The 25,785-nt window shown below is 40.2% G+C and overlaps 2 protein-coding genes across 4 annotated transcripts; both read right to left on the reverse strand.

The window, feature by feature from the left end:
- Positions 1-588: 588 nt before the first annotated feature.
- IL10RB (interleukin 10 receptor subunit beta) lies at positions 589-10,930 on the reverse strand. Of its 2 annotated transcripts, none has more exons than XM_084306262.1 (7): positions 10,843-10,930; positions 9,219-9,342; positions 7,781-7,950; positions 5,756-5,922; positions 4,268-4,418; positions 3,521-3,678; positions 589-1,291 (listed from the first exon to the last, which is right to left on the reverse strand). In XM_084306262.1, exons 1-7 carry the CDS (start codon positions 10,856-10,858, stop codon positions 1,079-1,081), a joined length of 999 nt encoding a protein of 332 aa, XP_084162388.1. In that variant the 5' UTR covers positions 10,859-10,930; the 3' UTR covers positions 589-1,078. The 2 variants fall into 2 exon arrangements, with proteins under 2 accessions (XP_084162388.1, XP_084162387.1); XM_084306261.1 differs by lacking the exon at positions 10,843-10,930 and adding an exon at positions 10,448-10,573.
- A 987-nt stretch (positions 10,931-11,917) lies between these two features.
- IFNAR2 (interferon alpha and beta receptor subunit 2) lies at positions 11,918-25,067 on the reverse strand. 2 transcript variants are annotated; one of them, XM_084291767.1, is made up of 10 exons: positions 24,836-25,067; positions 24,503-24,650; positions 22,744-22,839; positions 19,597-19,644; positions 19,137-19,266; positions 18,800-18,960; positions 16,753-16,925; positions 15,332-15,494; positions 14,778-14,896; positions 11,918-13,049 (listed from the first exon to the last, which is right to left on the reverse strand). In XM_084291767.1, the coding sequence occupies exons 3-10, from the start codon at positions 22,784-22,786 to the stop codon at positions 12,366-12,368; spliced, it is 1,521 nt and encodes a 506-aa protein (XP_084147893.1). In that variant the 5' UTR covers positions 22,787-22,839; positions 24,503-24,650; positions 24,836-25,067; the 3' UTR covers positions 11,918-12,365. The 2 variants fall into 2 exon arrangements, with proteins under 2 accessions (XP_084147893.1, XP_084147894.1); XM_084291768.1 differs by lacking the exons at positions 24,503-24,650; positions 24,836-25,067 and adding an exon at positions 20,894-20,937 and having other exon boundaries at positions 22,744-22,768.
- Positions 25,068-25,785: the final 718 nt, after the last annotated feature.

Here is a 25,785-nt window from a genome sequence, read left to right on the forward strand (position 1 = left end):
AGCTGGCTGGTACAAGGAATCAATATCTGTTCTCCTCCTGTTTTCTTCCTGCAACAGTTCCTAAGATGTCAATATTTATGCATTAAATAACAGACCTCAAAGCTATAGCCCAAAATGTTGTGATTTCCATATCATATTACACTTTACACACAATTTCATTTGTAACAAGTCACTTTTTCTGCCAATTTAATTTTTCACTGTCATTTTCATGTAATAATATATACAGTAAATTGCATCACTCAAAGCGTCACACTTCATGCCCTGCTGTTGGTGTGGACATAACCTTGACACAAAGCAGCAGATCAATAAAGGTGAGAGTGCATTATGTAATGTGTAACATCCACCTGGGTTTACTTTTAACTCCCACTTCAGCTGCAAAGTTTTCCACAGACTTCAGTGGACTCTGGATTAGGCAGGCAAAGTTTAGTAAGAAGCTGCAGGGCAGAAGCTCAGGGGACTGAATGATACCTGAAGAGAGGGCTACCTGGCAGCGTACTGGTATGTTCCCATTATCCTTAGCAATGACATAAATAACATTTGCAACTCAAAACGCTGAATATTCCTGTTTGTTTTATTATGTTGGTACACAACTTACCGTGCTTGACTTTATAATCTTGCATGAAGTTAAAAAAAAACAATAGAAAGATTACACCACTAAGGATATATTAAGAAATATACGCAACTTCTCATTAAAAAAATAAGTCCAATCAACTCTTTCTTTGGAAAATATAATCTTCTTTTACAAACCTTTTACAGTATGCCATTTTTGATTAGCTTTCACAATAAATAGTCCATCAGTTACATTAGCTAGTATCATGTATCTGATACATGCTTTTAATTTAATGTCATAATGTAGTCCTAGGTATTGCTACAACTGAACAGTGAGCCACTAAAAACAGTGGCAAAAATACATATAATTTAACTCCTCATCTATAGTGAAGTTTCTTGCACCTTAAAAATTAATGATTGTATTCAGAGCTTCACGTATGAATTTCAGGTGTCTTAAGAACGCAGCAATAAGATAAACTTCAACAGCCTTTGCTTTTCTTTCAACCTGACTGAAGTATGAGGAGCGTATTTAGTTCCTTTCTGAAGCTGGTAATATATTTGAATCAGAAACTTCTTGTTCAGAGTCCTGATGGTGCTCTGTTGTTTTGCTGGCCTCATCCACAGTCTCATCACTTGGAGTTTTAGATTCCTCTGAAACGACGGTTAGCTTGTCATAAAAATGATGCTCCTCTTGGGGAAGCGGAGAAAAAAACTGCGAACCGCTAGGAGGCTTGCTCAAAAACTGTGAAGGAAAGAGGAAATGAGAAGTAAGCTGTGCCAGCCATCCCCATCCCATTTACTTAGAAATCTTTTACCTTGCTTTCCCACATGATCAAGCTTTCTCAGTCCTCAGAAGTCACAGTGGTGACAACATATTAACCTCTTTGCTCATTTCAGTGTCCTGTGCAAGACTTGGGAGCAAGTCAAAAATGTCTTTATTTGGAAGAACATACTGTGGGATCAGCAATTTCTTTGGAACATAACCTTTCTTAAAAAAATCTACTTAGGTTTTTGTTTGTAAAGAAAAACTAAAGACAGCGAACTCACTGTAGGTGAAGTAGTTCACAGAGAGATTTGCAGAATAGCTCCAAGAGATGTGAATCATCCCTACCAGATCAGACAGCTGCTAGCTGAGACATCGAAGAGAGATGCTTTAAATGTCAACATAAAACATGACTGTTTAAACAAGTAAAGGACATGGAGGGAGATTTGCAGAGCTACACAGTTCTGTGAGAAAGATGACTTAATTTTGGTACTGAAATATCACAGCTTCCTCCCACTCCATGTTCTATTGATAAGATGGAATCAGCCTCCAGAATCACAGTCCTAACAGGATGTCACGACTGTATTTTGAATGCCAACACAAGGATAGCACACCTACTCGACACAGTAATAACATGTCAACCACTGATTTTGGCAGCTCATGGGGCAGTTCAATTTATTGGTAGCAGCTAGATGAGTAAAACTTCATTTTGTTTCTGTGACCTGAACCTTGTCACCTATGCTTTTAATGCATTTTACATATAATGAACTGCTTTAGCAGGAGTCCTGTTCACTATAATTAAACAAACAAAAAAACCTACGCTAATATGGTTACTAGAAGACTTTTTTTCTGGCAAGCTCTGATTTGAAACGTTGTGTCAGTAACCTGCACTCTCAAGTGTTTGTGCAGTTAAGCCACCGCCTTTGATAAGTGTCATTATACTTAAGTATGACTGACCTTTATTAACCAGTATCAGCCACTTGCACAAAATGAAGATTGCTCACAGGTTTCGCACAAGAAAAGGAGAAAATGAAGTTTGACCTTATCCTGCAGAGATCAGAGGAATTCTGCCTTCACAGCAGCAGAGCCCCAGGTTCAGCAAGTTACTGTGTGCTGAATGTGTGCTTAACTTGATGTGCAAGATGATTGCTAAGGCAGCTGCAAAGCCTTAGTGTGCTAATAATCCCTGAACAAGTCAAAATGGAAGACTGAAGAGAAACTGTAGGAAATTTAGAAGAGTGTCAGTTAGCAACTTTAGCGTATGTAACATTCTGTATAGCCTTGTTTCTTGGAAGAGATTGTGACACAGCATTTAAGTTGCTAAAGGGGTAACAAGGTCAGTGGTATTCCCCCAAAGTAATGGTTAATGTTCATTGGTCTTATTGATCGATTACTTCTTGAATTTTCAGATTTCAGTAAACTCTTTGCTCAAGTTGAGTTTTAGTACATACATGAAGGAACTTTGTTTCAAAACAGATGTACAATTTTAAGTGCAAAATGAGACAGTGGAGACCGATCACAGTTGCTCACTATCTAAGAAGAGGAAATAGAGGTTAACACCTGTTATTCTCTCACTTGAAAATGCAAGAAAACATCCTGTTTCTAAGCCATATAAAGCTTCACACTGAGAATTATGCAATTTCTTTAGGAATAAAAGTCTGTGCCAAGTGTTTAAATTGGTCAGCTTTTAAGTATTTTGGATCATTCTGTATTTTACAGTTTATTATACTGTTCGGTATACTTCAAAAGGCAGTCTGATTGCAACACTCTACTTCTGTCTACGCAGTGACAGAACTTGATGAAAAAAACTGGTAAAATTCATGCAAAATTTAAAACCTTACAATGTGAGAAATTAAACATTAGACAAACTAATTTCTACCACCTTGCTCACATTGAGAAGTACCTTTGTCAGTTATTTCCCCACCAAAGTTCAGGACTTCATCATTTACACCTATTCGAATGATTCTCAGAAGTTCTACCATACACAACTATACAAAAGCAGGTAACAGAAGGGGTTCTTCTAACCCACCTACCAATAACCACCTTTCCTCTTTATAGTCTAAAAGGCCCTCAGATGGCTAACAATCGGGTGCAGATGAAAGAATGCAAAATAAAAGACATTTGAAAGGTTTGGCCACAGAGAAGCTTTGAAAAGCAGACAGTTCTACTGAAGATGCTGATTTTAATTGTATAAGGTAGAATACAAACCTCTTTCAAGTGTTGTGGGAAAACATATGAAGGGCAGAAGACATGTTTGGTGAATCGATATAGATACAAGAAGCAAAAGAAACAGACAGGAACAAGTATTATAAAAGCCAGCATTGATCCTAAAAGAAGAGTCACAATTATCCACACAGGAGTTACACCTGCAAAGACAGAAGAAAAAATATTAGAACTGTGATTAATTTCTGTACATACTCTTTACAAATTATCACTTTTGGGGAAAGTGAATAAAAATTATTTTAATAATTGTCTTCATTATTGATTAATGACTGTTGCGTATTACAGAGAAAAAGTCTCGTGGCCTAGCCTCACAACAGGCACTGGAAATACATGTATGTAATATGAAGTCCAATTCCTTTCTCAGCTACAAGCATGTGGAACAAAAGCTTCCATACAATAGTGAGTAAAACTCACATTAAAGGAAATTCAGAAACACTGAGTGATCAGTGAAGAGCCTGGGCTCCTTTTAGCTCTTATCTTCAGAGTATGAGCAACACAGAGACCTCCACAGAGGAATGATTGTGACCAGTGCCCAACTGGTTGTAGCTTTCACTTAGTTTCTAACCCCTCAGTTCCAAAGGTGCACATGTATTAACCAACAAACAGTACTAAAATAAGAAATACCAATTTTTGGAAGGTTTACACATTACACTGATTTTCATTTTGGACACCTTTTGACATTGCCTAACTCAGTACCACGTTTATAACAATTCTTATGCTCCAGATTATTACCGTTGTGGGTGGTCTGCTCACAAAGCTCTTGACTCAATTCCCCCGTTTTGTTCCACTCAGGAATAACTGCTTGCACTTGAATACAGTATACTGTCCATGGCTCCAACTGAGATAATATTTCTGAGTTATGCTTAGTATCTATGTGAATTACCTAATAAAAGAGAAGAATACAAAAAAAAGAAAAGGAAAGCTTAGTGAATAGGCTAAATAATTAAAATGAATTTTAGTATGATAAACCCTAACAGCTTATAGCTGCAGTGTGAATCAAGCTTTTCAAGGCAGACTGAAATGCCCTACCAATACCAAATAACTGCTAATTCTACACTGATTTCACCTGTGGTCAGTGTGCGAGACCACTCATACCACTGACTTCGGGTGTTTCTAGCTGCATCAGTAAAGTTACAGGTTAGAGATGTCACTAATGAGATGCTTGCAGAGAGAAACAAGCGCCTCACCAAAGGAGGCATCCTCTTTAGAGAAACAACCTATGAAGCTACGTAGCCTACCCTTTTGCCTCTTTGATCATGATGGGAAATTTCCCAGACTCATTCTGAAGCATTACAAGCACAGTTTCTAACTGAAGTTCTCACTTTCCGTGGTACATTTCTTAAGTTTGCATCCCATATGCAGCAATACCTTTGTTTCTTGTAACTTTGGAATTGAAAAGCAGTAGGGGATTGGGGAATTGAAGGTCCCTTGTTTTCCGGAATTGAATGGCAAGAAATTTTGCAGGGTAACAAATACAAACCAGAACTGTATGTAGTGGAGCCCTGTTAGATACAAATAGTACTGATGTACACAGCTCTAACTGTTCTGTGACTAATAGCTTCCAGTAAAGCAACTCCTCCTTTTCTGTAATACAGCTTATGACCTTAAATAATTAATACATTATTTCATGATCTTTCACCATGCATTCTGTACGGAGAGGTCTTTCGAGCTGAGTAACACATCTGTCTGTGGAGAAGGCTGTCTGTCAGACAAAGAAGGCAAATTACAACTCACAGAAAGTGATGAGGTAAAAGGTGAAGGGCAGCAACCACAGTAACAGCAGGCTGCTGCCACAGTGGTATTCAAAGCTCAGAGTTCCACAAAGAGCACCAATTCTCGAATGACATGAGACTTGAATCTAAATCAGCTTATCTCCATATTCACATGACTGATGCATCTAAGCTTACCTGTGGTTATTAGGTGTGAAGTACACAGCTTTGGTGGGGATCACTGCATCACTAACTGAGGGAATAAACTCTCATAATGAAGCACTTCTTTCTACTTACGGAAAGAGCAAATTATATCCATGCTACTGTTCAGCTACACAACTACCTGCTGTTTTGCTCCAAATCCAAGTAGTAACGACTAGGCTTTATTACACTGTAAATAGTAGGGATACATTTTTATTTCAACACTGTTAGTTTTTGAAACTTCATCACTTCACCAAGAAAACAATGTCTCAATTTCAGAGAGTCACAACACCCAGGAATCAGAAGTTACCTCTGTATTTCTGCCCTTCTTCCAGTACAGCAATCTGTAGTGCCACGAGCCATAATATTGCCTTAAGGACCACCTGTCATGTTCGCGTTCAGCAACAGGGCCTGTGAAATCCACGTGCAGAGACCCCGACTCAGACTTCACTTTTACATCAGGTGGCCCAATGATTGCTACATAGGACAATGGTGGAAGAGATGAAAGGAGCAGAATTCAGTTTCATGTTGTTTCCAAGTTGAGTTTTCATACAACCTATGACAACTCATGCTTTAAATCATTTCATATATTAGAATAAAGTAATTTCCTGCCATGGGTCAGGCAAAAATAAAGCATTTCTTCATTGAACTGGTCTTCAAAGGGATTTGTTTTTGCAAGTTATGTATCCCATATACCCAATTAACACAGTTCTCTTTCGCCAGCTGTGGGTACCCCTGGGGGAGGAAGGACTGTTTCTATAAGTTATGTCTCACTTCTCCTCCTGAGCCAAGCTGCTGCAACATCTGTCTAGGAAAGGAAGAGCTCAATATACGGATCATTTTGCATTCCTTGACAAATGTGTGTTTAATTAAAACAATGTATTTTTCTGAAACATAAATTAATGTAGTGCTCAAGAATATGTTTTTGAACTTGTGAAATATGATGTGAGGAGGTTCTTGGTTACTCTTGTTTTCTTAGGCTATCCCTACAATGCAGCGTGGAATTTTTTAAAGCAAAAAAAACAACACTGCAACACCAGAAATTATAACACTACAAGGAATATCAGACATTTTTATCATGATCCCTTGCTCAGATCAGCTATGACAACATGAAAACCTCCGTGCCTTCCTCGGAGGTTTGGCCAATTGGCCAGTACTCCCAGATCTTTCTTTCCAAGTAGTTTTATAACCACACTTTTCCAGTTCAAAAATAAACTGCCTTTCAAAAGCCAAGCTTGTTCTGAAGCCTATGCTCTCTTTCAAATGAATGTCAGATTACAACTGTTAATGATTTATACATTTGATCTCTGGTCTGTAAACCCATCTGTATTTTTTTATTGTATTTTACTTTCTTTGGATGTAATTTACACTTGTAACGTTTGATATATCTACTTTTTTTCTGTGCTATGTTCCAGAGCTTCTGTTCTAGGCAGATTAAATTATATCAATATTACACTTCCAGCGAGAGAACCAATAAAAGCATTTTGAAAAACAAGGCTGTAAATGGCAATATTACAGTCTGAAATCCAAGGAAGAAAATGGTGAAATTCAAACAAACGAAGGCTGAGCAAGTGAGAAAGGATCTTAAGCAGTGCTTCTCAAAGACAAAGTGTTACAAAAGCTTCCGGCATGGTTTTGTAATAACAGCTGTGAGGAGAAAAAAGCCTTGGGTAAAATCAGTCTACAAGAATTTGATTTTGCTCATGAACACAGTAAAAACATAAAAAATAAAGAATACTCATTGGTAAAAACCACTCCCTCATTCCCATGCTCAGATGAAAGCAGCATGTAACAGCTCTGCATTCTAATATGAGGCAATATTTAAACAACTGTTCACAAAAGGCTGTAAAGCTTCACTAAGAATGGCAATATTATGCAATGAAGATTAGTTCTTGACTGACAACTAAACTTCTGCTGGGAGTTTTATCCCTTAATTTTTATTATTAAGAAACCTTTTTGCCTGGCACAGCAACGATGATGAAAGTAATTGAACTTTTTTTGATATGCAGGAAGTCTGAATCTTTGAAGAAAATCTCTTCCTGGCTAAAAAATGTAAACAATCCCTTATACTAAGCGAAAAAAATACCATTTTTTAAGAGCCTCTTTACTGAGGTTTCAGGTACCAGTACTAACATTTAGGTGTAATAGTGAATCTGCTGTGCTTTCTGACAGCAACTGCTGCCTTCACAAAATAACAGTGTTGCAATGAAGATTTTATAGTTCAGCTTAAGTACATTTAAAATGATCTTTATGCTACAGATTTTCTTCTGTTGCAAATTGTGAAGGTGCATCAATAGCAGACAATATTTTCACGGAAGATTAGAAAAAGGCTTACTGTCATCCATTGGCCTAAATGTGATGACTGCCCAGTTTGAATGTTTATCTTCTGACTCCGCTCTGACCCGTAACTCGTAGTCTCCATAAAAAGACAGAGAAGAGACGTCGCACTCTGTGACACTCAAATTTGTCCTCAAATTTTTAAATTTGTCTTTAGGCAAATTGACGCTATGTGGAAAAGGAAAAACAAACAAACACACACATAAATAATGTGTACATTATAAAATTGACAAATTATCTTTCCTCTCAATGAACTAGAAAAGTGACATGCCTTAGTGGCGTTTCTTAAAATGCAGTTATGACTCGTGAACAAGTTACAAATGTGTACAGATAGATTAAGCATTTTCTGTGTATTGATAAATTAGTGATAAATTTGGAGATTAAGATTATGACTCAGTAAACAGATACCCTTTTCTTGACAGTGGTTAAAAAACTTGATTCAACAGACGGTAGATATTAAACAAGACTGCAAATATTAGACAATATCACTGTGCATGGCTTTGCTTTGTTCAGATCCTTTGGACATGCACTCAAGGAAAAGCTAGGGAAAACAGAGCCCAAGAGCTGAACCATTTAATAAAAGATGACATTATTTGTTTTGCTTCACAAGTCCAGCTGGGAACGTAGCAGTCAACAGGTAACTGCTACCAGAACTCAAAAATCTTTTGACCAAGATGGCCTGGGCCCTGACTTGGGGGATTTCTTCTCTGCCTGCACTGCTTGAGGGTGCCATCTACCCAACTTTATCTCCCATCCTGCCTTTGCAATAGAATTCAGCCATTAGCAGGAGAAATTTGGCCCAAGACAAGGCTTTCTTGTCAAGCACTGCGGTATGCCGCAGACACACTTGTGGCAGGAAAGACCATCTCAGAAGGACACAGTGGAAAAAACAGTTCAAAACTAAGTCACCAAACCTGACAAAAGGAGACCTCAGAAAACATGTCCTGAGCTTAGAGGCATTCGGCTGAAGAGCCATGGCCTGCAGATTGTCAGGCGTTTCTATGAAGGACACAAACAAGCAGCCCGCACCAGTGGCAAAGCACAAAATGCTGCTGGGAGGTGAAAGACCAGATAAGGTCCTGATTCAATAGCCAATAGTCCTGCTTAACATGTGATGGCTACATGGCAGAGAAAAACAAAACCAGCCAACATTAAAATATGTTTCCAGTTCAAAAAAAGTATGTAGAAAACTTTTGGGTGTGAAATGTATAGCTAAGTAACAGGCAGAGGTATTTTCTTAGAAGATATGCCTCTCACATGCTAAAGGAAAAGGACAGCTACCTATCTTGCAATCAGAGAGGGAAGAAATCAATCACCTGCAGCTGGAAAATATGAATTTATGAATTTCTGTGACAGCTACAGATAGGTACTTAAAAGAAATGCAAAAAAAAAAAAGTGTAAAAAAAAAAAAAAAAAGACAACTCCACCAGACTTACCTCTTAGACTGGACAGTATAACTTAAACGGCCTTTCTGAAACCTAGGTGGATCCCACATTAAAATGCTCTGAAGATTAACTGAATTAATCCTTGCGTTTTGGGGTTTGGGCACTGTTCCAGAAACTGTTAGGGCAATCAACAACAAACAAAAATCTTAGTATGCGTTCCTCCAGTGACTTCTCAGTCATCCAAAACATAAACACCGCCTTCTTTTCCTTCAGGCCTCAGCCTTTTTTTTTTTTTTTTTAATTTATTTTTAAATAGACTTTAATACAGGCTAGACACATCCCAACAATCATGCAACAAAAGCTTACACAACAAAACCAAATTAGCTAGCCCCAACGACTTCCAGTAAGTACTGCCTTATGACACCACAGCTTATTATGAATGAGTTGCTCGTTGCTGACTAAGACTTCGTGCCGATCGGGCTACGTGCACGAGCTTTCACTGAGACTGGCAAGGCACAATTTTTCTAAGTAGTGCTCTGGTAGTACTATGGCAAAACACTGATGTGTGGATTGCATATATATGCATTTTTTTCCTGAAGAGGACCACGGTCTTTCTATGTAGGACTGGGCATAAGATTAAAAGAATTATAAAAATCTTCGCTATATCATTGCTACATGGATTAGTATTGACATTTAAAACGCTTTACTCGTTCTGTTTAATGACCACCCTCTTAAAAAGGAGAGATAAGCGCGAAGTGCCCTTGAAGATGAGAGGTCTATTAAATATATAACACCAATAAACGTGTCGGTAACCAGCACTCGTTATAAGCGATGGAAACAAGGTGATTTTGCTTTAGTGAAACTGAATAAAGGAAGTCCTAAAACAGCACAGCTAGCCAGTCCACTACCACGATTAAGCCCTTTTAACGCTACTGCTGACACCGAAGCCAAAGCAGAAGGGACTTCGCCCCGCTTCTGCAACACACCTGACCAAGGCAAACACGCCCCAGCGGGCCAGACCATTGCTCAGAGCACACAGGAGCAAGCCCTGACGCGGCACACCGTGTGAAAACACACAAATCCCCCAAATAACCCGGTAACGCGGGGTCGTGCGGGGCGCAGAGCCCGAGCCTCCTGCCTCCTCTCCCACCCGCGGATCCCCGGCGGCGCTTTGCGGGACCCCCCCCCATTAAAGGTCCGGGGCGGGGAGGAGCCCAAATCCCCAGCCGAAACCGCGGCTCCGTCCCCACCCCGCGACAACCGGAGCCCCCCGGACTCACCGCAGAGCAGGAGGCAGGCGCTGAGGGCGCCCCGCAGGGCGGCGGCCATTTCGGCTGCCACCCTCCCTCCGTCCCTCCGTCAGGCGCTGAGGCGCCGCCGCGCCATGGCAGCGGGGGCGGCCCCGGCTCTCTTCCTGAGGGCGGGCCGGGCACCGCTCGTCACGCCTTCCCCTCAGGAGAGCAGGCAGCCCCTCACGGCGCTGAAAAGCCCTTTTTTATTGTAAAATCAATGAGTTTCGGCGACTCCTCGGCTCTAGGGAGCGTAGTGGGGACGCAGCGGGGCAGCTGAGGAAAGGGGAGGCAGGTGGGGCGGTGCGGTGGGGAAATAAATATTGGTTAACAGGCGTCAGAGGAAGCAGGGCGGCAAACCTCGCTGCCAGCAACAGGAATGTTACCTGAGGAAAGGTTCATCTTTTGAGTTCAGGGCCAGGCCTGCAGAGATGCCCGTGCCACTTCCACCATAACATTCAGCATCCCAATCGGAACAGTTTTCCCAGCTGAAAATGCCAGTTCTTTGTGAAGGCTTAGCACGTTTGTTTCTGGCCCCTTGATCCCCTCCTGTTACTAACTAAACAGGGATACAACACAGTTTGCTGCTTTTCCTCAGGTAGACAAGGGTCCTCTGCCTTCAGTTACCTATGAGCAGTTCCACTGGCTTCTACCATTGTGGAGAGGTTTATACCAATTGTGCCTTAGGAAACAGCAGTGTATTACAGGGTCTCTGTGAGTAGAAGTTTCATCCAACTAATTCTATACATCTACAAATACTTTAATTAAGATCCAGCTTGCCACATATTTGCACCTTCTAGTTCTTAAAAGTAGCACAGCAGAGTGTACTACAACATTTTAGAAGTTACTCTCAGCTATCCTGACCAAAGGAATGCCTGCCAGCCATATCAGCCAGGAACTGCTATGCTAGTAGGCAGAAAAGTAGTATATATGTGGACCAAAACAAGGCAAAAAGAGCTGTTTGGCTACAAGATACCTAAAACCCTTCCCCCAGTAAACAGGCTAACTCATGTAGCTTTTCAAAGGCTAAAAAAACAACCAACCCCCTCCCCCCCCAAAAAAAAAAACAAAACACAAACAACAAACCAAACCAAAAAAAAACACAGTAAAAATTCTTAGGTTTATGAAAAGTTTTCTTTTTATGAAGGATAAAATAACTTTACTGTCCAGTAACCTTTAAACATCATAAAAAATATTTTAAAAAATAGTATTCAATTATAAGAGACAGACACGTTTAATGCCTTGAATCACAGTAACAAGAACTCTCTTGCAAGCTACTGAGTATTCTTACCTTGTCTTCCTGCACCTCCATGATTTCATTTATCGACCTTCTCTGCACAACTTTGAAATCAGTTTACTGACTGGAACGTAGCACTACCCTGATGCCTGCAATCCACCCAGCAGAACAGGCTTCAGAGTAACCCATCAACAAAGCTTAGGAATAGTAGCAGAGTCCTTGGGAAAAAAAAAAAAAAAAAAAAAAAAGAAAACACAACAAAAAACAAAGAACAAAACAAAACAAAAAAAAAAAAACACACACAAGACAACCAAACGGGGTTTGATTAAGAGATCAGCCATTCACATCTCCCTGTACTATAAACTAACTCCTCACTTGAGTTTATAGAAGATATTTACCATGTAACAGCTAAAAGGTATAATTTACCAGCAAATTGCAAAACAAAGTAACTACTCCCTTTTTCTGCTACATCCAAATTGTTTTTGATACCACCTGAACCACACGCTGATATCACAGAAATATTTGTTAAAATGAGTCCTGTATATTTTCAGTACTTCAGCATATACTTTCAGAATGTTAAAACAAAGAGATCAGATCTGTATGTTCAGTCCAGAAAGAAAAAAGTTGGACAGTATCTATTTGTATGTTATAAAACAATAGTGGTCCTCAGATTCATCTTCTTAGGTATTCAGTTTTTGGGTCTGTATCTGAATCTGATGAGTCACTTTCATTGGAAGAACTAGATGAATCTTTCCATTCCTGAGAGTTGTTAAGACAGTGTGGTTTCTGCACACTTTCTGTATCATCAGGGAGCTGTGATTCAAAATCATGTCTATGTTGCCAGTCAACTGTATCACCCTGGGAAGACAGAAGAGCTGTAGAATTGTCCATGGTGTCTTCAGAGATTCCCAGAAGCACACTTTTCAAGTTTATGGTAAAGCAATCATTGTTCCTTGACCTAGAAGAATAGGTACAGTTCTCCTCAGGGAAAGGCTGAAGTAACTTGCAGCCTGGGTCTTGATCTTTTTCAATGTCCATCTCATTCTCTTCAAAAACTTCTGGGTCATCATCCAGATGTTCACTTGCCTGGCTGCTACCGTCATCACATGTGCTACTTGTAGAGCACCGCACAAATACACCTGTCGTGTCTGAGGAATGAGGTGTTCTTACGATATTACGCCTTGTGTAGTCATGATTACTTAGGTCATCACTGCCACTGTCATCGCTGTCACTGTCATCACTGACACTAGATCCCACTGCCTTTTTTTTAATCTCTTTATATATGATCTCTACAGATTCTGTTTTTTCAGTTTCAAATGTACAAGGTGAATAGCCTATCGTCCCCCCGATGAATACCTAAAAGAACAAAAAGAATTAGGAAAAAAAAATCAAAACAAAAGACCAGCCAAATCTGCACACATAGAAATGTTTTTTTCTTTTTGTTGTTATTGTTTACATCCAATTCCCTTATTTGGGTAGATTATGACAGCCCGGTCACAAGAGGTAATCTCTAAGAATCTATGCCAACTACAGATTCTGACAGAGAACTCAAACACAAATATCCTTTTTTTTTTTCCCCAGTGAGTTTTCCACTCTCAAACATTCCTCAACAGACACCAATTCCTGTTTATAACAGAATACAGTAATAATTATTACTGAGACTGCAGAAGTTAGACAGACATGAACCTACCCAAAGAAGTGGTCCCAAAATCTGCAACTAACAAGTAGGATACTTTTCAGGCAGTGAGGTATCTGCAGATGACTGTATTCTAATCTATGATGCTAGATACATATGAACTTGAAAGCTGGTGACCCACAAGGTATATCTGATTTTAGTCAAGAGCATGTCTCCTGTGATTGAGAAGCTACCACTGACGTCACAACTCAGACTCAGTTTTCTTGAGAAACAACATGCTTCAAGACTGCTTTTCTGGAACACCACCACGCAACAAGACTGCTTCCTCAAAGCATATTTTCAACAGCTGCTCAGATTTGGCTGTCTGACCAGGCTGCTAAACTTCTACTTTTAGCATTTCTCTTATGTTCTCCTTGCCTCCTTTTGTGGGCAATAATCATGAAGAGCAGCTTTAGAAGAAGTGTTTTAGAGCAGTAACCTTGACTCTTCTACAGAGAGAAGGCTTAAATAACTGGTCCATCTTTTGGGGAAAATGAGACCAAACCCCCCAACTCTAGACCATTTTAATGTACCATTGCAGGCACAATGTGCCCAAATAAACTGGGACTTAAGTTCCTTTTTGTCTTTTTAGCTTGGTTTCCTAAGGAAATGTGATAAGGAGAAAACCTTGAAGGCAAATTTAAGGATTTTTTTTTTCCAGTTGTAGAATCTCGCAAATGCCCTTGAACACATCCAGCATCCAGGGAGCTGGCTAAGCAATCCTGAAATCTTCAGGGAGTTATCTACTTACTGGAGTAATAAAAGATTGAATCAATTATAGGGCAAATTGGATTTGTTCCTAGTGAGTAGGATGCTGTAGAGTGAAGTAACACAGGCAAAATGCACCAGAAACTGCTTTACAAAGGAGCAGTGGATACCAAGTTTTCAAAGCGTATTTCTTGGTGAATAACATTTTTCATCCTTGTGCATTTTACCTAAAAACTGGAGTAGGTTTTTCGTTCTGGAGTTATTGCCCTGGCTCAGATATAGAGGAAGAAGTGTCTGCTGCAGGAAGGATTTACATGTATTAGGTAATTTTCAAAGGGCAAGGGGTAAATTGTCCTATGCTGGGTGCTTCACTGTAGAACCTGGTCTGCTTCTGTGAAGCATGAAGAGTTCATTTAAGGTTACTGTGTGTGCATCTCTCCCCTTCAATGCTGCCTGTCCCCTCCAACTTGCCTCTAGAGTAGAAACAAATGGTTTTCAAAGAGACTGAATATTTGTTCTACAGAATGGATAAGATTTATTAGATTTGTTTTTAATTGTCAAGATTATCTTTGACACAATCAAGCTGCAAATAGAAACATTCTGAGCACTTAAATAACTGGTACCTAATGTACATAAATAGAAATTTCATATTGTAAGCTTCCTGCTTCCAACCAGGAAGGTTAAGTATAAAAATTACATACCAAGGTATGAGGAAGTGATTTTTTCTGAAGAATATAGCCTCCCCAATGCATACACTTCAGGACAATACCTAACACCAGTGAAAAACATATAGCACCTGCAAATGAAGCACTGTAATAACCTGCAAGTGAAAAGACAAACAAGCAATCATGAATGAAGTTTTCAATCATCACATTTCATCTTTCAAATTCAGAACAGCTACTTTGAATATCAGAATAATTTTGGATAGAAGGGACCTCTACAGGTTATCTGGTTCAAGGTCAAAATGAGACCAAATCTCAAGTTAGATTCAGGAATTAAAAAAGAAGTTACACCATCTTTGATATCTATTTATGTAGTTGGTGCAGATTTGCGTGGTTCACAGGGTCAACAGTAAATTTGTAGCCCCAAAGTGGATGCATTTTTATATTTCCCTTATGAATCCCCATAATGTTTGTCACTTGGAAGGAACTTGCTCTCTTCGTACTTTGAGAATTAACCTGCAAATCTTCCTACATAAAAATAAAACACTGGCACAATCAAGACAGACAACCCGTTCCTGCACTATAACAGTTACCTTGTTGAGCTACAGAGCCTGTAGTTGCACATTTCCAGACTGATGGGACGGAAAGTTTGTTCAGAGATGCGGAGACCGTAACGGACACACAGTAGTTTGTATTTGGATACAGTTCTCCAATGACAGTACTAAAAGTTTCTTTAGTGGTTGTCTCACTTGGCGTCTACCATGAAAGACAATGTTTTAGAAAGTTAACTATTTGCCTAAAAAGAGAATCCAAGCCACCAATAAAACCTGGCTATTTCAGAGAGATACCGCTGTAGGACATGAAACTGGATACACTGTTACAGTAACTCAGCATTTTATCTAGACAATCACTTCATCTCTAGTTCTAGCTGATACTAAGATGCCTAATCATTGCCTAAAAACTTCCAATGCATGGAGTATACACTTAGGCAACTCATTCCAGTGCTTTGCCAGCCTCACTATTAATGTCTTTCTTGATGCTTCACCTGAGGAATGCACAACTGCCAATTTCACTTCACTCTTTTTGGTCACAGCCACAGTGGATGTGCTGTTTCCTCTGTTTCTCCAGTAAATGTTTGCACACAGAGACTGTGGCCTCTAACTGTACTTTGCTTGTTTACACTAAGCCATCCCCTATTATTCCAGCATTTCCTCATGAGTCACGGCTCAGGTTTGCTCCCACAGTCCTCACTCTTCCTTTCTGGATCCTGCCACTCTTCCTCTGCAGCCTGGCCCATGTCTTTTCTGAACTGGAGCAAGGTAGGTGTGCTTTCCAAGTATTGGGAAGGTGAGAAATATGCCCTTTTTTTCCCCCTCTTCCTCCCCCTCAGACAAAATGAGTCATGGTTAGCTTGTAATAATCCAGAATGCTCTCATCCTTTCTGGCAAAACTGCTGCCTGTGTAGCTGTTAACATCCTGCTTATTATGCAGGCAGTTATTCCTAAGTGATATACCCTGCATTGGTCCTTACTGAATGAGCTCCTATTATTTTATTTCTCTGTTTTTGTGAAGCTCATTTTAAGTTCTAATCATGCCTATCTACCTCTCTATTGCAGTATACAATAAAACGAAGAAAAAACAGTTTCTGAAACTACCTGTTCTGGATCTAACTAGATATACTTTTTCAGTTTGTCAGAGAACTATTAAACTGTTTGCTGAACATATTTCCAGATCAGCCGTGCAGAGGAAACTACAACTGCTGGTAGTTTCTGCTGAAGTCTTTCTCCCTTGGCTTCACAGAAAGCCAGTGCCCCACGCTTTATTTCAAGTAAGGATACGGGACAACTAACACTCCTCTTCTACGCCTGCTTATCTGCAGTAAAAGGAAGTCATGGTTCTATTTTCTTCTAAGTATCTTCTATTCATACATTCTGCAAGTCTGCTGACCACTAGAGCCATTTTATGCTTGCTATTTGTGCATTAGACAAGAAATACAGAAATAAAAGTTCTTTACCGTATGCTCTCTGTCAGGTGTTTTCAGTGTTATATAATAATCAATCTCTTGATATATATCAATTAAAGACACTGGCTTCTCATTATTCCTTAAGTGAGGGGTTGGCAGCTTTACGGTGACATTTATGCAGTTTAGACAAGAACTGATATTAACTTCTGGTGGTCCCAGGAATGCTATTAAAAAAAAAAAAAAAAGGAAAAAAAACATACACTATGTACAGCTGACTAATCAAATTCCGGAGTGTGTCACTGATACAGACCCACAAGGCCTTGCAACATTTAAGTTTTGTGGGAAAAGATAGCTTGGCAACACGGCTAGACTATGAAAACAACAAGCAGCAATTAGTAGGGGAGGGAAGAAGACATGACAGAGAAAGAAAGGTCGCTTCAGCTCCACAGAGAAATGCACTTTTTTTTTTTTTTTTTTAATCTATTTGAGAGGAAAGCTGAGGTTAATGTTTAGGAAAAGCTGACTACTTTCTTGCTCAACATTTTTTAGTCACTGGAAGGAAGGAATCCCTGTAGAAATTTGGTGGTGTGTGGTCCTGCACATACTTATACCAGGTGCAAGGAAGGCCACAGGTCCAACTCTTGGAAGCTGAACGCTCTACTGACAACAGCTGAAACAATTACATTCTGTAAGACTGCCTTTGAGTTCAAAGTAACCTCTTAAATTTCGTTCCTCAGAACACATTTGAGGAGATCTGCACACTGCCCTCCAAAACTACACATCCAGCAAGGCTAGATTTGATTCAGTATGGAAGTTCCTCTAAGATCTTCTTTCCTCCAACATAGGAAAGAAGTAAGTTTGTTCTCATACCACTTCTCAACACTATCTCTGTAAGACTCAATTTGTGTACAACACAATATGGGAAAAAAAAAAGAAAAAAGATAGTTTGGATTTCAGTTTTGTTTTGCCCAGAAACATGTACATTTTGGTCAACGCGGAGACTACATTGCTAGCAAAATTCAGAAAAAGCAATACATTTTTGCCAATTATTTCTGTTCCTGAAAGAATGGAATGGGGTAGGGAAAAAAAAGTTTAATACTTGAACAAACACAAGCTTTTACCCACCCCCACATGGGAGAACACATTTCAGACCAGTTACAAACTTACTCCTTTCCCATCATTTGGTTTAAGTTAGAAATAAGTATTAAATTTGGTTCTAGTTAAATGTGGTTGTTCTCTTGGCTCTTTCTTATATTAAGCCTCTGGGCCTTTGCTTAAATCCAACTGCCAAAAGAAGTGAGATTCCATGGAGCTATTAGACTGTAAACATCAACTGTATCCAGCAGGGAAACATCTCAGAATATTGTTTCTTTCCTGCCCAAGTATTGTAAAAAGAGGCACTACAGTGTGAAGACGGAAGGCTTCATCCAAGTCCTGAGCCATGAAAACCATGGCTTCACTTGAATGCTTATAGTATGAACCACAGAGCTACTAGCAAAACATCCAGTTTCAGTTTCCAAGTTGCCAGTGACAGGCAGTCAATCAGCGCACTTGGTAATTCGCTCTAGCTTCAGCTCCCAGTCAGAGCAGGCTGTTAGGTTTTTGTTGTTGTTCTGTTTCTCCCCCCAAGACTCAAGAGCCTGCCATTGTATTAAGTAGTGGTCAACGCATCTTCTGATCCTCTTTATTAACCTAACTGCTGAAACACTAAGGACCTCTGTCTCTGAGGAATGTTCTCAAATCCTTCAGTTATTTTTAGTTAAAAAAACAAACATATATCATCAGTAACTTCAGTCTCAGCATCACTTTAATTATTGAGCTCTCAAAAACAGAAGTTGCTCAGTCTGTGTTAGTTCCAAATGAAATGCTAAGCACAGGTAAGGGCGATGCTGCCTCTGGCATTAGATGTCACTGCTAAGCATTTTCTTTCAGAAGCAAGGAAAAGACTAGGTTGATGAAACAACAGGTAAATCGCTCTTCCCCTACACCTAAAACTGCCAGCCAGGTTAGTTTGTAATGCTGTACTGCAAAGCTAGCAGAGCATCATTTATGCATAACTAGGAATAAAAACTAAAATGAACAAATGCAGTGAACTTACTGTCAATACGTGGCTCAAAATGAAGTTGAGAAGAATTGAATTCTTTTGTTCCTACAAAGCTCTGAACCAATACATGATACATAGATGTATTTTGAAAATCCTCTGTTAGGTTACAGGAGAGGTGTTCAATATATGAACAGTTTTGTGCAATCATCCAGTTACTGTAAATCAAAATATATAGTAATTACAAGTCTAAAATAATCTATTTGGATTCTTCAGTATAAGAAAACATCTTCGGGGAGTGGAAAAACAGGCAATGAAGAAAACCTCATGCCGAGTATTTTGAACTCCTAAACATTAAAAGAAAAATTTGTGTCTTATATGAAGTGAGACTTGCCTGTGGTGAGAGTACAGTACACGATAGTGGGCTGTCACATTTGGGTCAGTTCCTGCCTTCCAGGACAAAACGTGCTCGAAGTTGAAAGATTCCATTGTTAGGTTGAAAGGTGGCCCTTCTGGAAACCTTTCTAGAAAAGGAAGGGAGAAAAAAAAACACCATAACAACAACCCATTAACATCATCAATATGAATGGCAAACCAATTTGAGATAGCAACAACTCTAATCAATAATCCTGATTAGAGAAAAACAAAATTAGCCCCCAGATAAAGCAACCATAGAACAGAATAGAGTTCAGCATAACAGAAGACACAACGCAAAGGACTGCCCTCCCATATTTTATTTCTAAGAAGTTCTTTCTTCAAGAAGCATAAAATTGTAAAATGATGCCTGGTAAGAACATGCAAGTCTCCTGAACTGTATTAGGAAAAGCATTTGAAAGACAATAGAAACTTCTTACCAGGCATGCTGCTGCAACAAGCTGCACACAGAATACAGATGATGTACGCTGGAAAATGAAACCACATAATAGTGAATTTGCACGTCTGCAACATCTGATTATTAGTTTCCTATTGGCAATATTAATTCACAACAGTCAGAGACAATTCTAAGTGTTCCCTCAGCTGAAGTGTTCATGCGGTCCCTTGACTCAACTTTGTATGCTACGGGGTTCTCTCTTTCACATCTTCCTTTTCAATTTCCTCCTTTTCCCAGAGTACAGGATTCTCCAATCAGTATCATTACCTCAAGGCTCCTAGGAGCTAATTCTTTGATAACTACCCTGTGGTTCAGGCTCACATTGATCCGTGCCAAAAGAGCTTCAAGATTCAGTTCAAATAAACCTATTTAAGATGTTCTTATTCCACACTTAGAGGATCCTGACTGTATTGTAGGTAGCTTACTCTCTAGTAAATACCACTGTACATTAGGACAAGAATCTTACAACTTAACTGGAATAAAATAGCTACCACTGCTTGAAAAACATTACTGAATCATCTTCAGTAATGAAGGCCATATGTCCTTCTTTGCTAAATGTGGGGAATCCTCAGTGCTGCAGTACTGGCATACAATGCACTGTTTTCAGTCATTTAACTCCTCTGATTTCCTTTCTAGTTCAGTTGCCCCTCCTTCAGTTTTGGTTTAACCCTGGCAGGCAGCTCATTAGCATCCAGCCGCTCGCTCACTCTCTCCAGGTGAGATGGGGGAGAGAATCAGAAAGGTAAAAGTGTGAGAACTCATGGATTGAGATAACATCAGTTTGCCAGGTAAAGCAAAAGCCGCACAAAAAAAACCAAAGCGAAACAGGGAATTCATTCCCTACTTCCCATGGGCACGCAGACATTCAGACACCTCCAGGAAAGAGGTGCTCATCGCGCCTAATGGTTTCTTGGGAATACAAAGGCCATCACCCCAGATGTGCCCCCCTTTTTCCTTCTTTCCCCCAGTTTTATCGCTGAGCCTCATGCCTGTGGTGTGGGACATCCCTTTGGGTGGTCCGGGCCAGCTGTCCTGGCTGTGTGCCCCCCCAGCTCCTGGTGCACCCCCAGCCTGGTTGCTGGCAGGGCAGCATGAGAAGCAAATAAATCCTTGTCTCTGTGTAAGAGCTGCTCTGCAGCAACTAAAACATCACCACTACTGTCATCAAAAATCCAAACCGAAGCGTCACACAAATCTCTTTGAAGAAAATTAACTCTATCCCAGCCAAAACCATGGCACCTTCCCAAACTTAGGTTTGTGTCCTGTTTCTGTAACGTTACCCTGTGGGTGTTTCTAGCTCTTTCTACACCATTCTGTTCTCTGCCTGGAAAAGAAGAGACAAAAAAAAAACAACAGATACTGCAACACTTTTACTTTTCTCACAAGACATGGTTAAAACTGTACTCGACCTGTCAGTTGGGCCTACTGTCTGAGCAATCTCTTGAACCTTCTGGCAAACCCCGACATCCTAGAGACCACCACATCTTCTCATATAACCTCTGTGCGGGACTGTCCTCTCATACAGATTCTAGTTATATCCAGAGGCCAACCCAGTCTTGCATCGTTTGTATCTTTTCAGCGTGGCACTCGGAGACATTCTTGAAATGATTGTTCTGACTCTTCTAACTCTTTTTCAAGATACTTTAGCTCTCTTCTGCTTTCCTGTTTTAATTTCCTGTTTTCATTTTGAAGTCATTTCGGGGCCTATCCTCTTAGGACAAGACGCTCACTCTCATACGCCGTGTCCAAGAAAGTCATCAGTTAAATTTCAAACAACCATGTTTTTTTCCCATGCTTTAAAGGAACTCCCTGGAAATATCTGCAAAATTACTTCAGCATTTTTCCCTTGAATTCTTCAACATGATCTCGTTTGTTTTGACACCTAAGCTCCTATCCAACAACATGACAATGCCCAAAACACCACCAGCCCGCTACTTCTGTTGAACTGTTAATTACTACTGCCTTAACATCTTATCTTGCAAGTATTAAAATATGCTCTCTATATCCATTCTGAAACTAGATGCAAAGAGATTAAGCAACTCACTGAAGTTGCACATGCAGCAAATATATATATTCTCAGAAGAGAGAAGACTTCTCTCTCTAGCTTCATTTTACCATACAGACCACAAACACCTCTTATATGACTTATTTTGCACATGATCTTCTACATTACTCACTACTGAATAATAAATACCCCCTTAGAGAAGTGCCATTAAAACTAGAACTGCTTTCTTGCAATACAGCAACAGATCACCTACATATAAAAAATAACCAAGGGGTATGAATAACAAAGCAATACCTTAATGGTTATTATTCTTCACCTGAACACAAGCTCAGATTTGTAATCACACTGTCTTTAGCACATTGATGATACTGCTGCTACGTCAGTGTCAGTGTACAGGCTCTAGTAATGACACTTCCATACAGCAAGCTCTTTGGATTAGTAGATGCAATCTTTTGAGATCCTTTCTTATCCTAGCCACCTCATGTGTGTCAGGTGTCTTGCTGAAGAAATTCTCTGTATTTTTAATTTCCTTTCCCCTCTCAAATCTAGTTCATCTAGAGTTCAAATTGCTTTAGTAACTTTGTTTCAACAAGCACAAACTCTGCTGGCATAAGAGATACAAACAGAAAAAAAAAGTTACACAAAATAACTGCAGTAAACTTAAGGCTGCAGAAACAAAGGTAAAAAAGTAAAATGAAGAAGGAATCTTCATCATCATCTTGTCCTTTTCACAGAATTAAACAATTCTATCAGAACAGTTTCCCACTACAATTAGAGTCCAGCCAACAAACTACGTTTGCAGTGTTTACTAACCCAGAAACTGAAGAGTCCTGAAAAAAGTTAGGACAAGAAATGACAAAGTATCCAACTAAGTTCACCGGATTTTTAGAGCATACTGTTTCAAAGTTTTTTTTTTTGTTTTGTTTTGTTTTTAATGGAGAAATCTGGTTTATTTTTAGAATAGAGTATATAGAATAAAATACCCTACAATATTGATTCTGTGAGTTATTCTAGGGAGAGCTCTACAATAACTTAATGGTATCTTAATTCAGTGACTTGGAAGGACTGCTAGTGAAAAATCACCAGAACTACCTCTCCTACAGTGTAAAAGCACAAGCAACTTACCAAATGGGTAAAAATGCAGTGGTCCACCCATCAGTGTTTCCATAGTGATTCAGAAATACAGCTTACTGATTGCAAAATAAACATTTTGCTTCCATACTGCAAATACATTAAAAACAATCACATTCAGCAAATCATATTGGTGAATGACTTGTATATAAAATGAGATATATGTATAAATAATTATTTTAACCTCTTCAGTGCATTGGGGGAGAGGCATGCACACAGTTGCTACTATCATCCTAGGCGATGATGCTCAAAACAGACAATTTTATGACAATAGTACTTCCCTCCCCAGTCCCTTGTGGTAAGTGCTCTTACCATTTTAAATAAATACCTAAAGCACTGTATGACTATTAGTATTGATTTTGCATGAAGACAGCATTAGAAAATTCTAAGCCATTGATTCCAATTTATAAAATACAGTTAAGATAAAGATCACTTGCCTTTATTTGAAACATTACAAGAACTCATCACTGTCAAAAAAATGTTTCCAGAAAGAAGGTAGATAGAGAGGTTAGAACAAAAACCACAATGATTAAATTCGACCACAATGATTAACAAACCTTAATAACTTCCTTCGAATTTAGAGTTTTTAATGCATTAGGCAATATTTTAATAGGCCTTTTCTAGGTGTTGTTATTTTACTCTACTACCCTCACCATATTCACATTTGCAGGACTTGGTTTTTGATTTAAAGGCAAAGTACTAAGGTACAACTGTGAATCTACAGATAGCTGAGAATGGGTATAAGTCTTTGGAAAGAACCTTCTTCTCCAACTTTAACACAATAAATTGTTTTTGAATTTAAACTGATTTTTTAAACCGATTTTCTCCGCAAAACAAACAGCTTAAAATTAAAAACTGTACTGAATCATAATATGGCCAAACTCAACACAGTATTTTAAATGTATCTGATTTATTTGAGATGTAACTCCTTCTCTGCTCAAAGCTTCAGCATGACTAGAGGAAGTCACTGAATTAAGTGTTAAGAACCCATATCTGTGCAACTGATAATCACAATTGCAAAGCAATGAACTCTTCAAGAGATGAAGAGAACGTTCTTTCTCACTTCGTTTTTTTAATTCATTAAAGTATGAAGAATATTTCAGATATAAAATGTTTGTTTTCCTTTTCAATCCAAATTAAGAATGAAGCAGAAGAAGCTATGACTTACTAGTTACACAATCTTTAAGTAAAGTTCATCACTTATAAGAGCAAGCTAGAAGGTGATTGAGTCACCAATAATCTATCAAGCCCATTTAGCTTTGACACTAGTGAATGGCACAGAAAAAAATAACGATTTGACATTCAGATCAAGTTTACAAATTACACAAGTCCAAAAAAAAATAAATCAACTTTCTACTTTCAGCAAGAACACCAGATTCGTCCAGAAGTCAACGCAGAAGACAACAGTACTATCACAGTCACTTGAAAGAACACTTACACCTGCAAGATCTGTTTTTTGATATTTCTTATGTATTCTGCGGTTCGGCAGCTTAGAATATGTAAGACAGATGTGACCAAACATGTTTCTCTTTGAGTTTGCACAGTCATCTAAACCTACACGTCCCTTACAAGTTTATCAATGACGGCGGACATTTAAGGGGAAACCCATTCCTGTCAGGACTCTAGCTAGCTTTTCTCACTCTTCTGCCTCAGAGCCTCACCAGCCCTTGGAGGGAAGCCACGGAAATGCCCTGTGAGCCCAGCCCCACTCACCTCACCTCACCTCACCTCACTCAGCAAACAGCCTACCCACCTGGTCACTCAGCTGGGTACCCCCTGCGTGCTGCCCGCAGCCTCCAGCGCTTCCACAAGCCCGCTTGGCGCTGCCACCTCACCTGCAGCAGCAGCAGCAGCAGCTTGTCCTTAGCTTGCGGTCAGGCCGGGTGGTTTTGAGGTGGACGCTTCCAATTTGGGAAAGAATAATAAATAAATAAATAAATAAATAAATAAATAATTTGGGAAGTCTCCAATAAATTGGAAACCCCCTCACTCACCCCCTCCTACCCCCGCGTTACCCTCCCCGCGTCTCCCCACACGGCTGACCCTGCCCTGCCCTGCCCTGCCCTGCCGGGGGGGGCGACGTTACCTGGGGGCGCCCCCCGGCCGCGGGCGCCATCCCCGCGGGGCTCCCCGCAGCCCCCGGGCCGGCTCGGCGAGGGCGCAGCGCGAAATGGCGGCGGCCCCGGCGCTGGGCGAGCGCCTGGAAACGCCCCCTCACGGCTGGCCCGCCCCTTCCCGGCCGGATTAACGGGCCGGGGGTGCCGCCGTTATGGCGGTTGGGACGGCTGAGGGGGGTCCTGCCCGCCTCGGGGCCGGGGGTCCCGTCCCGCTCCGCCACCCGTGGCCAGTTCCCCTGGGCGGCCTCAGGCACCGCTTGCCGGGCACTCGAGGGCTCGGCTCGTTTCGGTTTCTATTCATGAATGTTTCATCCGGCTCTGCGATTTTTTTTTTTTTTTTTTTTTTTTTTTGTTCCTTCTCTTTGATTATTACCAGTTTTTGAAATCATGAAGTAAACCTGCATGGAGAGCCGCAACGGCTCCCGCTGGTTCCCTTTTTCACTCATGACCTCAGTGCGCTGCTGCTGCTGCTGAGCGCTTCATAGATATCTATCTGCCTCAGCAGATGCGGCCTCCTCCGCACCAGTGTGTTCTCATAGCTAAAACTGAAGTGAGGTGGCATTAAATATAGCCCTCATCAAGCTATTTACTAAAAAAAAAAAATCTTGGTACTTACCTGAGAGGGGTGAGAAAGCATTGCCAGTTAGCAGCCACGTCCCTCCACGCCTACAGCGTTGCCAGCTAAACCTCCCAGGCCGCTCGCTGAGCTCTGGGTATTTGCTGGTGGAGACATGCGATTTGGGGTGTTGTTTGGTGGCTGGTGTGGGGTCATGCTGCACTTTAAACTACACTAGGCAAAGCAAACCTGAGGTTTACCGTAACCACCCTTCAGGCTTCTACAAGGCTTCCACAGTTTCTGGCTAGATACCTACACTGCTTTAACACACAGACAGCTTAAAAGTGGTCAAGATAGTTCTTC

This window comes from Netta rufina (genome assembly GCF_964035555.1).
Source record: "Netta rufina genome assembly, chromosome: 1".
In the NCBI taxonomy this organism is placed as follows: domain Eukaryota; kingdom Metazoa; phylum Chordata; class Aves; order Anseriformes; family Anatidae; genus Netta; species Netta rufina.

Bases quoted from the DNA above. Each gene is read 5' to 3' on its own strand.
- IL10RB (XM_084306261.1), bottom strand. From the start codon at position 10,496: ATGGCCGCCGCCCTGCGGGGCGCCCTCAGCGCCTGCCTCCTGCTCTGC. The intron at 3,679-4,267 runs GTAATAATCTGG...CTGTCTTTGCAG, and splicing joins TGAGCAGACCACCCACAACG to GTGTAACTCCTGTGTGGATA. The intron at 1,292-3,520 runs GTTTGTATTCTA...TTTCCTTCACAG, and splicing joins TCCCACAACACTTGAAAGAG to TTTTTGAGCAAGCCTCCTAG.
- IFNAR2 (XM_084291767.1), bottom strand. From the start codon at position 22,786: ATGGAAACACTGATGGGTGGACCACTGCATTTTTACCCATTTG. The intron at 14,897-15,331 runs GTAACTGTTATA...TTTCACTTGCAG, and splicing joins AGGCTCTGTAGCTCAACAAG to GTTATTACAGTGCTTCATTT. The intron at 13,050-14,777 runs GTATGTAATTTT...TTGTTCTTTTAG, and splicing joins AATCACTTCCTCATACCTTG to GTATTCATCGGGGGGACGAT.